We start from the raw sequence: 15,804 nt of genomic DNA on the forward strand, positions 1-15,804 counted from the left end.
GGGCCCCACTCTTATGACATTATTCAACCTTAATTACCTGCTAAAGATCTTACATTTGGGTCACATTGAAGGTTAGGGCTTCAACATATAAATACAGGAGGGTACAATTAAGTCCATAACATTCAACAAAATAAAAAATGTATCATTTTGCAGCCGCCCCACATGATGCTGTCATGGTGAAAAATATAACGTGTGTGCTCATTAATCCCCACAAGAAATGCTAAACTTTTCCTCCTTTTTTTTTTTTTTTTAACAACCACATCTGTTGACTACTATCTGACATTTTGAATAATGTGCATGGGCCAGATGTTCTAGTCATGAAGAAGAGGGAGAGGGTACAAAGAAAGGGCTGCAGAGGAATGTTGCTGTTTGCCAGAACCTATAGCAAAACTGATAAAAACTTAGAAAATCCAAACATTTAAAATGGTTCTTTTACTCTCATTCAATATTGTACTGGGAGATCTAGCCACTGCAGTAAAGCAAGAAAAAGAAATAGAAGGCATGTCATTTAGAAAGAAGGCAATAAAACTGTCTCTATTTGCAAGCGACATGATTGTCTATATAGAAAATCTCTAAGAATTTCCCCAAACCTCCTAGAAGTGATAAGCAAGTTCAGCAGGGTCACAGGATAAAAGAACAAAATGGATTACATTTCTATATAGTAACAGTGAACATATAGAGGCTGAAGTTAAAGACTATTTATAGTGCCATTGTAAAACTACTATTTAAGTTGTTCCAAAGAAAATGTTTAGGTATGCACTTAAACACATATGTATCATCTGTATGCTGAAAATTACAAAATGCTGATGGAAGAAATGAAAGAGATATAAATAAATGGAGAGACATAACTTGATCGTGGATTGGAAGAATCAATACAGTAAAGACATCAGTTCTCCCCCAATTAAACTCTAGGCTTAATGCATTTCCTATCAAAATTCCAGCAATTTTTATGTAGTCTATAGGCAAGCTGATTCTTAAATTTATATAGAAAAGCATAGACCCTAGAGTAGCTAAAATAATCTTTACAAAGATGAATAAAGTGGGAAGAATTACTCCATCTGATACTAAAGTCTTAACTATCCAGCTGTAGTAATGAAGACAGTGTGATATGGGCTGAGAGCTATCAATGGAACAAAATAAAGAACCCAATCATAGGCCCACCCAAATGTGTTCAACTGATTTTCAACAAAGGTGCACAAGTTAGAGAATGCAAAAGGGACAGCCTTTTCATCAGATGGTGCTGAAAGCAAATGGATATAGGGGGAAAATACGAAACTTGACCTAAATCTCACACCTTATTAAAAAAGGAATACAGGGGTCTCCTGGGTGGCTCGGTCGTTGGGCGTCTGCCTTCGGCTCGGGTCATGGTCCTGGGGTCCTGGGATCGAGCCCAGCGTCAGGCTCCCTGCTTGGTGGGGGGCCTGCTTCTCCCTCTCCCGCTCCCCCTGCTTGTATTCCCTCTCTCTCTCTTTCTTTCTCTCTCTCTCTTTCTCTCTCTCTCTGTGAAATGAATAAATAAAATCTTAAAAATATATACAAAATGGATCATAGACTTAAATATAAAATATAAAACTATGACTGTTTCTGGGGAAAAAGGTGGGAAATTGAATTGCATCAAAACTAAAAATTTTGCTCCGTGAGGTCCCCTGTGAAGAGGATGAAAGGACAGACTACAGACTGGCAGAAAATATTTGCAAACCACATATCTGACAGAGAATTCCTATTGAGAACACACACACAAAAAAATTCTCAAAATTCAACAATAAAGAAACAGTCCAATTAGAAAATGGGCAAAAAGAGAAAAGACAGACATTTTATCAAAGAGGAAATATGGATGGTAAATAAGCATATGAAAAGTTGTTCTACATTATTAGCCATCAGGGAAATGCAAATTAAAAGCACCCTGAGCTGTCACTACTCACTGCTCAGAATGGTTAAAATAAAAAAGAGTAACAACACCAAATACAGGAGAGGGTGCATCTGGAGAGGGTCCTGGACCCAGGAGAAGAGATGGGATCACTCACAAGTTGCTGGTGGGAATGTGAAATGGTACAGCCAGTCTGGGAACAGTCAGCAGTTTCATCTCCAGCTGACAACTACCATGTGACCGGGTAGGCATGCTCTTGGGCATCTGTTCCAGAGAAATGAAGACTGCCTTCACACGAATGTTCATAGCAGCCTTACCTGTAACACTCCCAGACTAAAATTGACCCAGGTGTCCTTCCACGGGTGATGGTTAAAACCTGTGGTATATCCATACATATCATGGAATTCTAGTCAGCAAGAAACAGGAGTGAGAAATTTTTTTTTTTTCAGATTTTATTCATTTATTTGACAGAGAGTGCATGAGAGTATAAGCAGGGGGAGTGCCTGGCATACATTCCAACCTTACAAGGATCCCTCTTATGTAACATTTTTTAAGAAGGAGCCTCCATGAGTGCCTGGGTGGTTCAGTGGGTTAAAGCCTCTGCCTTCAGCTCTGGTCATGATCCCAGGGTCCTGGGATCGAGCCCCACATCAGGCTCTCTGCTCAGTGGGGAGCCTGCTTCCTCCTCTCTCTCTGTCTGCCTCTCTGCCTACTTGTGATCTCTGTCAAATAAATAAATAAAATCTTAAAAAAAAAAAAAGAAGAAGTAGGCTCCACACCCAACATGGAGTTGAAACTTACAACCCCGAGATCAAGAGTTGCCCAGTCTGAGCCAATCAGGCTCCCCTAACATTTTTGAAATTATAAAATGTTATAAATCGACAACAGATCCCTGGTTACCAGGGGATAATTTAAGGAGGGGAGTGGGTCAGTAAGAGGGAAGTGGATGCAGTTCTAAAAGGGCAACCAGAGGGATCCTTGTAAGGTTGGAATGTTCATTATCTTGACTCTTGGGGTGTAGGCGCAAAGTTACACGTATGATACAAATGTATGGAACTAAACACACACATGCACACACACTTGCAGGTCAAATAAGGGAAATCTAAAATTGGAATGCTAAAGTGTATCAGTGTCAATATCCTGGATGAGACTGTACTGTAATTTCCCAAAATGTCACTATTGGGGGAAACGGGGCAAAATGCACTCAGAATTTTGTCCTATTGGCTTGTAACTGCCTGAGAATCTACCATGATCTCAAAAAAAATTGCAAATAAAAATGACCCTTTTGGAGGTGTTATTTCATCGCTGTGTGGGTCCCTGGAGAGAAAGAAACAATCTTAAAAAACGAAGAAACAATCTGCTTAAAGATGGGCTGTTTGACACAAGACCACAACTATGTCTTTATTTGAAGCTCTCAGGGATGCAGGGGAACTTCTACAGCTTGGGGGTCTACAAGGAGGATCAAATACCACTGAAATGTGATCTGGCGGAGGGTACGTAGCAGTTACATTGCTGGAGGGAAGGGAGACCAGATGCTGAAGCAGAAGCTGTCAGCTCAACCATGTTTGTTCATCTCCAAGGTTTCGTTCGGGTGAACTGATTTCGTGAGGATTAAAGGGACGTAAACACTTTTAAGCAGTTACAGTTTCACTCAGAAGTTAATAAACTTCAGAAACTACTGATTTTAGGTGTGGCTTTTGCCTAATCTATTTCAGTAGTTTAGTTTGCCTTTTTTTTTTTTTTTTTTTTTAAGGAAGAGCAGAAAGCAAACGTTACATTTATCAGGTCAAATAAATGGTTTGCTTGCCTCGCACACCTTTTGGTTGTAAGATAGGCACTGCTTTACTTACCTTCTCTCAAAACATGTTTTTTAGGCTATGACTATTATCCCAGGCACTAATCATCCATAGAGCATGAGAAGTTTCTGGAAAAGTACAGCTCCCTATGTTACAGTTATTATTGTCTTGGTTTCTGTTTGATTGTTTTGCTTTTCTTCCTATTTTGGGAGGCATGTTTCAGTTTTCAAGTACAATAGATTCTGTATGGGCCATCACATACCCCAGCTTTTCTAAACGGTGGCAGAAACTTCTAACTAAGAAATCCTCTCAGACTTTCCTGGGCCCTGTAGAGAACTGCAAGCTCTGGGATAGAAAATGCTTGGCACTTTTAGAGTGTTTGAAGAAAGCGACGAGGAGTGACGAGGAAAGATGGGAGTGGGAGCAATGGGCGGGAAGAGGCAGAGGAGCTGGTATGTTGCTTTTCTGAAAAAACAAGAAGACTGAAAACATTTCAGTTCACTTGGTCAGTGTCTGAAACAGTCCACCTCCTGTTTGTAAGAGGAGGATAATAAGGCTGTGCCTGCAAAATGACATTCTGTAACAAGCCATGTTTAACATGCTTTCTGAGTACATGACTTCTAGTCCATATTTCATAAACAGATATTATTTGCTTTGGAAGTAACAGTCGGAAATGCCCAAGTCCCGTTGCATTCCGTTTCCTGAGCCCACCTTGAAATTTATGCTTATCAGTTTCATTACATAGTCTTAAGATGAGACCTTGAGTTTTATGCTGTCAGAAATTTCCCGGTACTGGGCTACAGTTAGCAAGGTCAGGAGCTCATATGGACTCAAAAGCTATAAACAAATCCAGGCGTGATAAGCAAGTCAGAGCCGAAAGCTTCAGAAGGCAGGGTGATCAGATTATCAGTGGAGAGTAATCTTATGTGGGACAGCTGAACCACTTGAGAGTCCGGAATATGTAGATTTTGGAAAAGAGAGATGGGAATGTGTGGTGGTGGGGGAGGCTCTTGAACGTAGAGACACCTGCTAAAGGTACCCTGTAGATGGAGAAATCACTACTTTCAGAAACAAGGAAGAAGATACCAGAATTCCTAGTATGGTAAATAAGTAGGTTGGAATGATAGAACATAAAGAACCTCATTCTCATTTTTTAAATTAAAGGTTAAATTTCTACACGTCCCCTACCCCCACCCCCGCAAGGTACCTGAATCAAGGCAAAAAGCGAGAGTACCCCTTTGTGGCAGGATGAATCTGGGTGTTCTCTCTTGGCTTCGCTGGGTCATCATGAGCAAGTTTCTTAAACTCAGAGCATCAGTTTCCTCATCTGAGAAATGAGGAATATGTTATGTACATCCCACGTCAGTGGTGGTGACTGAGTATAATTACGCATACGCAGGTCCTGGAATGTGGTCAGTGTTCAAAAAATGGAAAGGTCATTCATATTAATATCACTTTACAAGTGTCCACCACGCTAGCCTTCTGGAAGTACAATCACATCCGGTGTGACACGTTCTTCTCTGCAGGAATACTGTTCCAGGGATTTGGCAGCCATGCGGAATCCCCATTTTCCAGATGAGAAAAGTGAAGCTCAGTGATTAGTCCCAAGGTCACCCAGCTGGTGAACAGTAGACCTTGGAGGACCACCAAAGTGGTTCTTAAATTTAAACAAAAATCAGGATCACCTGGATGGTGATTAAGAAACCCCAGATTGCTGAGCTACCCTTCCAGAGTTTCCAATTTAGTAGGTTTGGGGTGGGACCCAAGAATTGGAACTTTTTTTAAAACAGGTGATGCTGATATTGCTGGGCTGAGGATCCTACTTGGCAAAACACCAAGCTAGGCTAGGGCAATGGTTCTCAAATATCCATGCTCGTAAGATTGCCTGGAAGCTTAAGGGAATAAAGGAACAATAAATGAACCCACAATCACCCAAGCCTGTGGATTTTCTATCACAAATGTGATTTAGCCTTATTATCAGTATAAATACTTGATTATTCCAAGTAAAAAAAGAATAAATCTGTAATAACCAGAAATTCTACAAAGTCTGGAAAGTTGTTATAAAAAATACATATAGAATTAATACAGAATATTTGTAGAGCCAACTACTTAGAGAAATTTTACATTTCTGATTCCCAATTTTCCATTTCGTTGTGACTCAGATCATGGTATCACCGTGGTAAGCTTGAGCCCTGGGCTGACCCTGTGCTCAGCATGGAGTCTGCTTCAGATTCTCTCTCCCTCTCCCCTTGGCTCTCTGTCTCAAATAAATAAATAAAATCTTTAATAAAAAAAAATGCTGCATATTTAATACATTGTGAAAAAACTTAGTTCTTTAAAAACTGTGTACCAGAGTGCCTTTATCGGTACCACTGATGTAGAAATAGATCATTATCTTTTCCTTTTTTAATACCTTAAGTTCTTAGAAAGGTAAGTGCTTTGAATAATCTTTTCATTTTCATCCCTTTATTGTCAGTGCCTAGTCATAATTATATTTTATGTTTAGAGACCAAATTATTAATACTATATATTTTCCAAAAAGCCTATGAAATATGGATCACACTCATCATATTTTGAGTTTATATACCGTCTCTAAGAAGTCTCAAATGCTTTGAAAATATTCTTTCATTTATTTTCCCAGCACTATTTTTGAGGAGCAGATGGGTAACTGTCACAGTTGAAAGATTAGATGAGAGAATGCTTGCAAAGAGAACTCAGCACAGGCTTTGGTGCCCAGCCAGTGCTCATTTAGCTACTGCTATTACTGATACCACGATGACTATTGGCTTTTTGCTGGAACCATGGGCATTACAGTTTCACCATGATGTATACTCTTCTGCAGCCAATATATGAAGGCATCGATTATTGGTCATTCTTTTTCTCCATAGCTGTTCAAGTGGTTATTATCCGAATGTATTTAAATTGGCTATGACAGCAGTTTCTTGGCAAGCTAAATCAGCAAGACAGAATACCAACTTGGAATTAAAGGAAACATCCCAGATCAGCACCCATTCACTGTTAGGTGACGACTTTGCTATAAGAGACTTGATTTTAGATCTTTTATTCTGCGACAACTTGGAAATGTTTTCTTGGAGCGTCTCAAATTTAGAGACATCTCCCCATTTGGATGAGGTGTTATCTAATCTCGATGAGATGGGAGTTTCAAGATACTGTGAAAGAGAACAAGTGTGGATGTTACCTTGTGTGACTGTCATTTCATTTATTCACGATCAAATGTAATGCTAAGTGGTATTCAGATATTAATTCATATTGCTTCCAGCCCTCTGCCAAAGGTGAATTCTTTGCTGGGCGTTTAGAATTCCAACCTGACACATTTCTCTGTTATAAAGTGTGCACTGAGGATTTGCCCACAGCTGAGCTCCATGGGGAGGGCAAAGCCACTACTTCAGAGCAGAGGAGAAATATTTGGACTCCTTTTATGGAGGAAAAAGTTGTGGGCCAGGAATGATAAACGATCATCACAACTATTTCATGTCATTTGAGGCATGTGCAGTAGCATTTAATCCCAAATTTCTTATCTTGTTGAAGGTATTACGGACCCCGTTTTAAATCTCAGACACATTTAAAAAGCAACCATAGATTTCTAAACAGAGATTCTTTAAGAAATTTTGCAACACTTGCCATCTCCTTTTCCTCTGTTGCAATATGTGTACTACTGCTCCTGAGAAGGGACACTCATTCTTGCAGTGCCATGCTGAAACCCAACGCTCACAACCATGCTCCCATCAGTAACCATGAGTAGGATGTACAGTAGACCCTTGAACAACATGGGTTTGAACTGCAGGTCTACTTACATGTGGATTTTTCTAGATAAATCGAGTACAGCACTGTAAATGTATTTTCTCTTTGTATGATTTCTTCTTTTTTTAAAAAAATATTTTATTTATTTATTTGACAAAGACACTGAGAGAAGGAACACAAGCAGGGGGAGTCAGAGAGAGAGAAGCAGGCTCCCGGCTGAACAGGGAATCCATGTGGGGCTCCATCCCAGGACTCTGGGATCGTGACCTGAGCAGAAGGCAGATGCTTAACGACTGAGCCACCCAGGTGCCCCTCTTCGTATGATTTTCTTTTCTCTCGCTTACTTTATTGTAAGAATGTGTGTAAACAAATAACAAATATGTGTTAACAGTAGGCTATTAGCAGTTAAGTGTTGGGGGAGTCAAAAGTTCTATAGGGTTTTTGACTGTGCTGGGGCTTGGCCCCCCTCACCCCTAGGTTGTTCAAGGGTCAAATAGCATGGAGCCAAAATCTGACAACAAAAAACAGCACTATAGAATCAATTACTAAGTACTATTCAAGTGCATGGGCTTTTCAGGACAAAGGAAGAAAGTTTCCATGTTGCCATTTGAAGACTTAGGACTAGTTATAGCAAATTTCTAAAGCAAGAAGGCGCAGCTACATACAGGTTTCCAAATAGGAACTAGGTTACTTCAAAATCTGCAAATTTGCACACTCTGACCTATTTCAAATTTATACTCCCTTTTGCAAAAGGGATTTGATGCATCCTACACTGGAAGGAAGTTAAGTGAAAACAACATCAGTGGTTCATGGGAAAGCAAATACACCGAAAAAGAAAAAAATTCCAGTGGAACACATTTCACTCTTGAGTTTCCCAGCAGCCAAAAGGAAAAGATAAATTTTGGATTTGGAGGCATAAGGAGTGTTTTCCAGTTTGGCAGTCTGCAGTTGTCATTTACTAGCAGGGGGACAGGGATCTTTCTCGTAATGCATCATCTTAGATTCCGTCTCCACATTTAAAAAATGTGGGTAGTAAGAATCTGGAAGAATGTTAGGAAGATCCAAAAAGATACTATATATATGAAGGAAAACTCTAAAGCATAATCAGAATGAAAGTGGCTATAATGAAGTTTAAATTACCCAATAAAGAGAAAACTTTAAAAAAATCATATTATGTTTTATTGATCTTTCTTCCCCCACAGTCTGGAACATGGAGAGGACATAACACATGTATCTGCTGAACCAATGAAAGTAGGAAGGAGGGCAGTGTCCAGATGTTCTCTCCTCAAGCTTGAGCAAATGTTTGGCCAACTTCATTCACTGCTTCAACAAAGAAAAGATGAATATCAGATCCCAAGCAGCCAGGAAGGGCTGCAGAAGGTCTCGTGCGTACAGTGGTCCACTCTGAATTCGTGACCACAGTGCTAAAAGGCTTTCGATATTGCTCCGCAAACCTGCTCTGGTTCCAGGACAACTTCCCTACAAGCCTTCCCCAATACCTTCTTCAAGCCTGCTCTGGTTCCAGGACAACTTCCCTACAAGCCTTCCCCAATACCTTCTTCAAGCCTTCCACACTCTCCACCCACTTCTTCACTCTGCTTACCTGAACCTTTAAGAAGTCTTCCCTGACCTGTGCCAAATTAAGTCTCCCTGTTTTAAGCCACCATAGTACCATTTACCTTTGCCCTCATGGCATCGATCATGGCTCCGAATTTACTTTTATTTGCATCATTATAATTGAGCTTACTATCACATTAATGGTATTTGAATCGTTAAATTATGAATGAAATTCGTTGCTACATTATTATTACACTTACTTGTATCATGATTGCACTTATATATCATCTTGCTGGTGGCTGGCTCCCTGACTGTAAGCTCCCAAGAGAGCAGGGACCTGTTTTTTTCTTTTTTGTTCCATCTCGTGTTTCCAGGTCTAACACAGTGCTTGACATATAGTAGTTGTTCAGCCAGTATTTGTTAATCAGTATTTCTAATCTCTGGAACGTTCGAGGGGATTTGAAGCTTCCCAACCCCAGGGCCTCGGTAAGGAAACCCGGGTTGCTTATGGTGCAAAGTGAACACTGTAGCAATATTTGGGGAGGCGGCGGAACCCCGCCCCTTTACAACAAGTAAACAAAATGAGCTCCGAAGTAGCTCTAAAATACTCTCCCGGAGCGGAGACACGGATTGCAGCAGAGGCATGTGCTTCAGGGCAGGAGCTGGAACAAACCCTGCAAATATCTGGCGCGCGTAGCCGGGCGTGCCAGCTGGAGGCTGCGCCGGGACTGCCCCCTCATTTCTCCCGCGCGAAACCCGGCCGGACGGCTCCACTCCCTCCCTCCGCTGCAGGGGGGAGCCCGGCGCCCCCGCACTGGCAGCGCCACGGGCCGCGCCCATCGGCAGCCCCCTCTCACGCCGCGGGCGAAGCCAAGTGTCCCGGTGGCGAAGTTTGGTCCGAGACCCGAGCCCGGCAGCCGGGCGCAGAGGCGCCGAGGAGCGGCGCGGCGCTCTCCCCCCCTGTCCCGGGCGCCGAGTGCGCCCCTCCCCCCGGCCCGCCGCAGCTCTGGGCGCAGCGCGCGGGCTGCGCGGCCGCGGGTGTTCTGCGTGCACCGGACCCGTGGCGAGCCAGGCTCCCAGAGCCGCGTACTACGAAGAGGCCGGAGCCCGGGTAGGAAGAATGGAGTTGGCGTCTCGCTCCCAGGTGAGGGTCCCGGCGCCCGCCCCAGTCCGGACGCCGCCCGGCCGGCCTGCCTTTTGCGTCCGGCCCTCCTCCCTGCTTGGGGCTGGAAACGTGGCCCTTGGCTACCGCGTTGCGGACCTGGCCAGCCTCGCCCCGGGAACGCCGGAGCGGGCGCGCCCTGCAGGTGTGCGCGGTGGGTCAGCGCGGTGGGGGCCGGGATTGGAAGAGTCTGGGTGTTTCCCGCGCGGCGGTGGCCTCCGTCCCCGTGGGAGCCCGGGGGTCGCAGGCCGGGCCGGTGGAGCCGCGAGCCCCTGGAGTGGACGCGTTTCGAGGGGAGCGCAGGCGGGAAGCGGCAGGGGCGTAGCGCCTGCGTTTGTAGCGCTGGGGGATCTGGCGTGGAGGGGTGGACGGTGTGCGGGGAGCTTTTCTGGTGAGCTCCCCCCACTTTCTCCGGGAATTGGCACAGAGATGAGGAAGTTTCAGAAAAGTGTAATTTTTCTTAAAAAATAGCTGGGAGTCCAGTTCAACTTGGATGAGGGAGTGTAATTTACAAGGAATTGCTCTTGTATTTGTTCTAGAACTTTTCTAAGTGTTTGCAAGGAATTTGTAAGCACTTGGAAGGGGAAATGGCAACGTCATGAGGCCAAGTTAAAAAACAAAAAGCCCCGAGATCGCAAGCCATAAACACAGCGGGACCCCAATTACGCTTTATGGTCCACACTGGGTTTTAAAAATCTCATTCACAAACACTTGAGAGTACCCCTCCTCCAAATGTTTCCGGGGGTGGTGGGAATGTGAACGTGACTTCAGTGTTCTATTCTACTTCTTAAAAGAGATTTTCCTTACTTTCTAGTAACGAATATACCTAGTATTTTCAGAGGTAAGCAATACCGACTTTTTTTTTTTTTTTTCAAATGTACTAAATATAAAACTTTTAGAAAGGGAAGGAAATAGCTTGTGGAAGCCCGAGAGAAGTTTGTGACGGTTGGATTTTTTTCTTGCTTTTGTGAGTGCCATTAACTCACCGCTTCCACTTTACCTTGGACTAGTAGTGTTTTCCTCCTTCTCCACCTGGGTGCTGGGAGAAAGGCGGGGCTGCGGGCGTATCCTTGGGAAATGGAAGCAACCCAGCAAGTCAGTCGTGCCTGAGCCCAGACCACTATCACCTGCCTGGGTCCTGGCGCCAATTAAAGACAAAACTACTAATGGTTGGTCGTTTTGGCCATGTAGTGATGTCCCAAAGGCTTCCTGAAAGTAGACATTTGAGAAAAAATTGTTGTGGATGTTGATGAGAAAGAGTACTGTTTTTGAATTTCCCCAATGAGGGGGAGGTATTAAAAGGAAGGAAAAGAAACAAGAGTAAGAACTGAGTCAGCTTTGTGTTTTATTTTCCACTGACCTTTACCGTATAATTAATATTCTCTAGGAATTAACCCTTTCTGCAAGGAGCTTGGAGCCCCCTATGGATTTCATCAGACAATGTATCTGGATGACATAGGACTCAGGAAACCTGTTCTGCTCCAACTGTACTCCCACCATTTAAATATACAGTCTATGTTTAGTTTCAAAATGTCCCCAGAATGTATGGTCGGGAGTGAACCTTTTACCATCAAATAATAAGGCTAATTTTTGGTACTTCTAAAACGTTAAATAAACTATTTACCATGTGGGGGTAATCCACAAATTATATCTGACCCATTATACACCAATTAGGGCAAATTACTATATGTAAGAGGATCAGGTTTGTTTTTTTCCCACCCTTTTCCAAAGACCTAATTTGCAGCACAAATTGAGATGCATGACGATTTTTCCAGTGGAAATGTTCCTGTTCATTATAATTCAAATGTGAGCAGATTATAGTCTCTCTAAATTAGCAGAGAGGTTCTTGGGGTAGGCAGGTGACTGCCAATAGGAACACTAACGAACATTTCAGGCACAGCAAGATGTTAAATTTGTGCGGTCCTACCCTGTCCCCCAGCCTTATGAATAAAGCAGTGTGATGAACCGCCTGGGGTGAACTTAGTGCACAGTGCCTTTTACTCTCACACATACAATCAATAGAATTTCCATCCCTTGGAAAGGACAGAGTGGGAAGGGCTTCCAGCAAAGCAGCCTATGTTATGAGAAGACCGTGATTTAAACCGAAGTCCTTTCTAGCTTCTGCTTTTTTGCAGCCTCAACCATGTGTCGGATTTGCTGTCCACTGATTCAGACCACAGCTTCTATGGGTGTAGTCCTTGTTGGGCTGACCACTATGTCTTTGTGTGTTTCTGTCGAATGACCAGAATGATATTCCCGTGAAGGGGAGGGTATGGTCCCTTTCTGAGAGCAGTTGGCAGTGCAGCTAAGAATTTCTGGAGGATGAGACTGCCTCCACCTCCCAGCAGAGGAACCAGCAAGTCCTGGCTGTCTGTTGTCCTGTGACTCTCTTCTTGCTCTAGGGTGCAGGCTGGACTCTCAGAAGGAATGAAGCAGATGGTCTCAGGAACGGGTCTGGTGCACGCTGCTGGCGTGGTAAAGAGGAATTTCTCTGGTGCTGACCTCATAGCTACAAAGAGTCCTCTTGATTCTCTGTCTTAAAGTTTGTGCCCACAGAAAGGTGCTCACAGAAGGGGATGGTTTGTCACTTCTTGGAAGGACAGCACAGTGATTTGCCATGCACTGAATTCTCAGTAATGAAAAATTTCAGAGATCACATCAATTCTGATCTGGTCGGGCACATGGGACAGAAATCCACGAGAAAATGATGTGACTTAAAACAGTTTATGTATATTACAGTAAATTAATGAAAAAGATCAATAAAGCCATTGAAATCGAACAGGCATATTCATTTTAACTGTCCTTGAGAGTTCTGCTTTACCCGTCAGCACTTTGAGCTACAGTTTGCAAATTTTACCTCCAAGACACGATTTTGTTTCATAGAAGATAGCTTTATCCACCAAAGTAGGATTGATAGAGTAAGACAGCATTAGTAGGACTGTTTTCTTTTCTTTTGGGAAAGCAGTGGTTTCTGAATATTTTATTTTTTGGGTTTTTAATTTGAGTTCCAGTGCAGTCAACACACAGTGTTTGTTAGTTTCAGGTGTGCAATACAGTGAGCCAACAATTGTGTACACTACCCAGGGCTCATCATGAGAGCTGCGCTCTGAACCACGGTTACCTCTTTGACCCGTTCCTCACCCAGCTCCCCTTCGATGGATGAACAAACCATCAGTTTGTTCTCTCTCTGAATGTTTGTAAGTAGGATCACGCAGAGGCATATTTGGTAACTAAAGCTGAAGATAACGTGCAGAAGACTTTGTCTCCCACCGTGGTAAATGCTGCCATTGGTATGCAGTGCAGAAGCACCGTGTGGAGTCTCACAGTTAAAGGCGCCAGAGTTAGTTCACAGAGCTGATGGCTTCCTGCCTGTTCTTAATCATCAGCTCATGACAGAGGGCTCCCTGCTTTGAGCACTTACTGTGTGCTGGGTACTAAGGTCGGTCTGGAACGCCTTGCCTCTTCTGCCTTTGCCAGAACTCAGCTGGCCCCTGCCGTGCTTTGGGGACCTACAAGGCCCTAGGTTTTGGGAATGGGAGAAGACCTGAAGAGCCATACTGTCCCCCGTTCCCCCCCATCCTCTGTCTATGGAAACTCATTTCCTTTTATCAGATTTAGTCCTCACTGTAGTTCCAAAATGGCTTGTATTATCTATATTTTAAAAGATAAGGTGAACTAGAGCCATTTGCTCTGGGCAGCCCAGCCAGGAAGGGCCTGAGCCAGGATTCTGTCCTCAAGAGCCAATGCCTGACTTGGCCAGTAGACTCACGGGATCTTGGCAAGTCACTACTTTATCTGAAATCCTTGCTTAAGTAAGGACATGCTAAGTATAATATATTATTTAAATATAAGAGGCTGTCAGCACATTGGGGTTTTCTCCTAACACCTTTGCTCCTCCCTTTAACTGGAAGAGCTGGGGCATTAATAGCAGCTGGTCTGGTTCTTTTTTAGAGACTGGACAGGTGAGGCTTTGGACAGGATTCCTTGATACTGACTGTAACAGTCGGCATTGGAATATGAATCAGATCCAGAAGGCTTTTTACATAGGAACAATATTTAGATGAATTTTGTATTGTACAAGTAATATCGGGTTCGCAGAAGCTGAAATAAAAACGAAGTTGGAACTACTGTTCTACCTCCCCAACTCCCTGGGTGTCATTTTCTAGATCTTTCCCATCCAGTGTTTGCCTGTGTTTAGTCACCATTTTTGCCTAATTTTACGGTATGATGGCACTTTGAATTCTGCTGTCTTTAGCCCTGCCAGTGCTATTTCTGAGTAGTTCGGAGGTCTTCACGGTTTTCATTTTTAATGACTGTGGCCTTTCACCGTGGTGTGTATTTTATGTACTTCTCTGTTGAAATTTTTTTTCTTTATTAGAAGGAACTTTTCAATAAATGTCTTGAGCTGGTACATGCCTTGTGCCCTGTGTTGGAGTCCACGCTGTTTTTATTTTTTTTTCTTATTTTTTTTAAGATTTTATTTATTTGAGTGAGAGAGCGCATGAGAGGGGGAAGGTCAGAGGGAGAAGCAGACTCCCTGTGGAGCTGGGAGCCAGATGCGGGACTCGATCCCAGGACCCTGGGATCATGACCTGAGCTGAAGGCAGCAGCTTAACCCACTGAGCCACCCAGGCGTCCCCACGCTGTTTTTAATTATGATTTCTTTTTTTTTTTTTTAATATTTTATTTATTTGACAGAGAGCTAGAGAGAGCACAAGTAAGCAGAGCGGCAGGGAGAGGGGGAGAGAGAGAAGCAGGCTCTCCGCTGAGCAGGGAGCCCAATGCAGGGCTTGATCCCAGGACCCTGGAATCATGACCTGAGCCGAAGGCAGCCACTTAACCAACTGAGCCACCCGGGTGCCCCAATTATTATTTCTTTATTGAGTCCTTACTGTTTCCCAAAAGGAGTGTGCCTGCTTTGCAGTGGATGGGAGTCTCTGACACAATGTTTTTTCCCCTTTATAGTGCTGTGCTAGCTAAGAGAAAGCAGTGTTTACTCAGGTTAGAACCAGGGCTCATGATAACTAGACTGAAACATTGTTTTCTTCCTGAACATGGAGCACCTAGCATGTGTTTTTAGTTTGGGGAAATGTGTGTTCTTTACCACCTGGGGTACGGTGAAGTTGGGCGCATACTGGCAGTGCCTTTGGATTGGGCTGGCCTGGAATTTTGCAAGTTGGTCACGTGGATGTGGGGGTTGGGGGGAGATACCCTGCTCTGCGCTCCTCCCCTGTGTGGCACTGAATCACTTTGCCTTCTTTTGTATTGCTTATTTCAACTATAAATCATTTCCTAGATGTCTAAAAGTAAGTGTTCATCGACAGTTGAATGTCTAGAGGTAAAACCATAGGCTCCTAATGAGTTTCTGAGAGCTGAGAAGAATGTATTTCTGGATCTGGGTGCTGGTTGTCATGGTTTGGTGCAGTTCGTAAAACTTGACCAGGCTGTGCGCGGAAGCGATAGGCGCTTTCTGTTGCACTTAAAATGTTTAAAAAAATAGTGTGTACAATTCCTATGAGTGAGTCCTAAAGTCTTTGCTTTCAGACTGCCCAACCTACACAGGCACATGGGTGACAACTTCCCAGGCGTCTTGTGCCCATCCAGTTTTTCAGGTATCCTCCGCACCAGGTGTAGTCCAGGGATCCCTTCCCACAGACCCC

At 43.5% G+C, this 15,804-nt stretch overlaps 1 protein-coding gene across 1 annotated transcript in view; it reads left to right on the forward strand.

The window, feature by feature from the left end:
• Window positions 1-9,968: 9,968 nt before the first annotated feature.
• CDCA7L (cell division cycle associated 7 like) overlaps window positions 9,969-15,804 on the forward strand; it is a 44,760-nt gene continuing 38,924 nt past the window's right edge. The window contains exon 1 of the mRNA XM_032873544.1: window positions 9,969-10,126. Within this exon, the coding sequence (XP_032729435.1) occupies window positions 10,103-10,126 (24 nt within the window). The 5' untranslated portion in view covers window positions 9,969-10,102. The remainder of the gene's footprint in view (window positions 10,127-15,804) is intronic.

Source organism: Lontra canadensis, unplaced genomic scaffold (genome assembly GCF_010015895.1).
Source record: "Lontra canadensis isolate GAN:19392208 unplaced genomic scaffold, GSC_riverotter_1.0 scaffold2, whole genome shotgun sequence".
In the NCBI taxonomy this organism is placed as follows: domain Eukaryota; kingdom Metazoa; phylum Chordata; class Mammalia; order Carnivora; family Mustelidae; genus Lontra; species Lontra canadensis.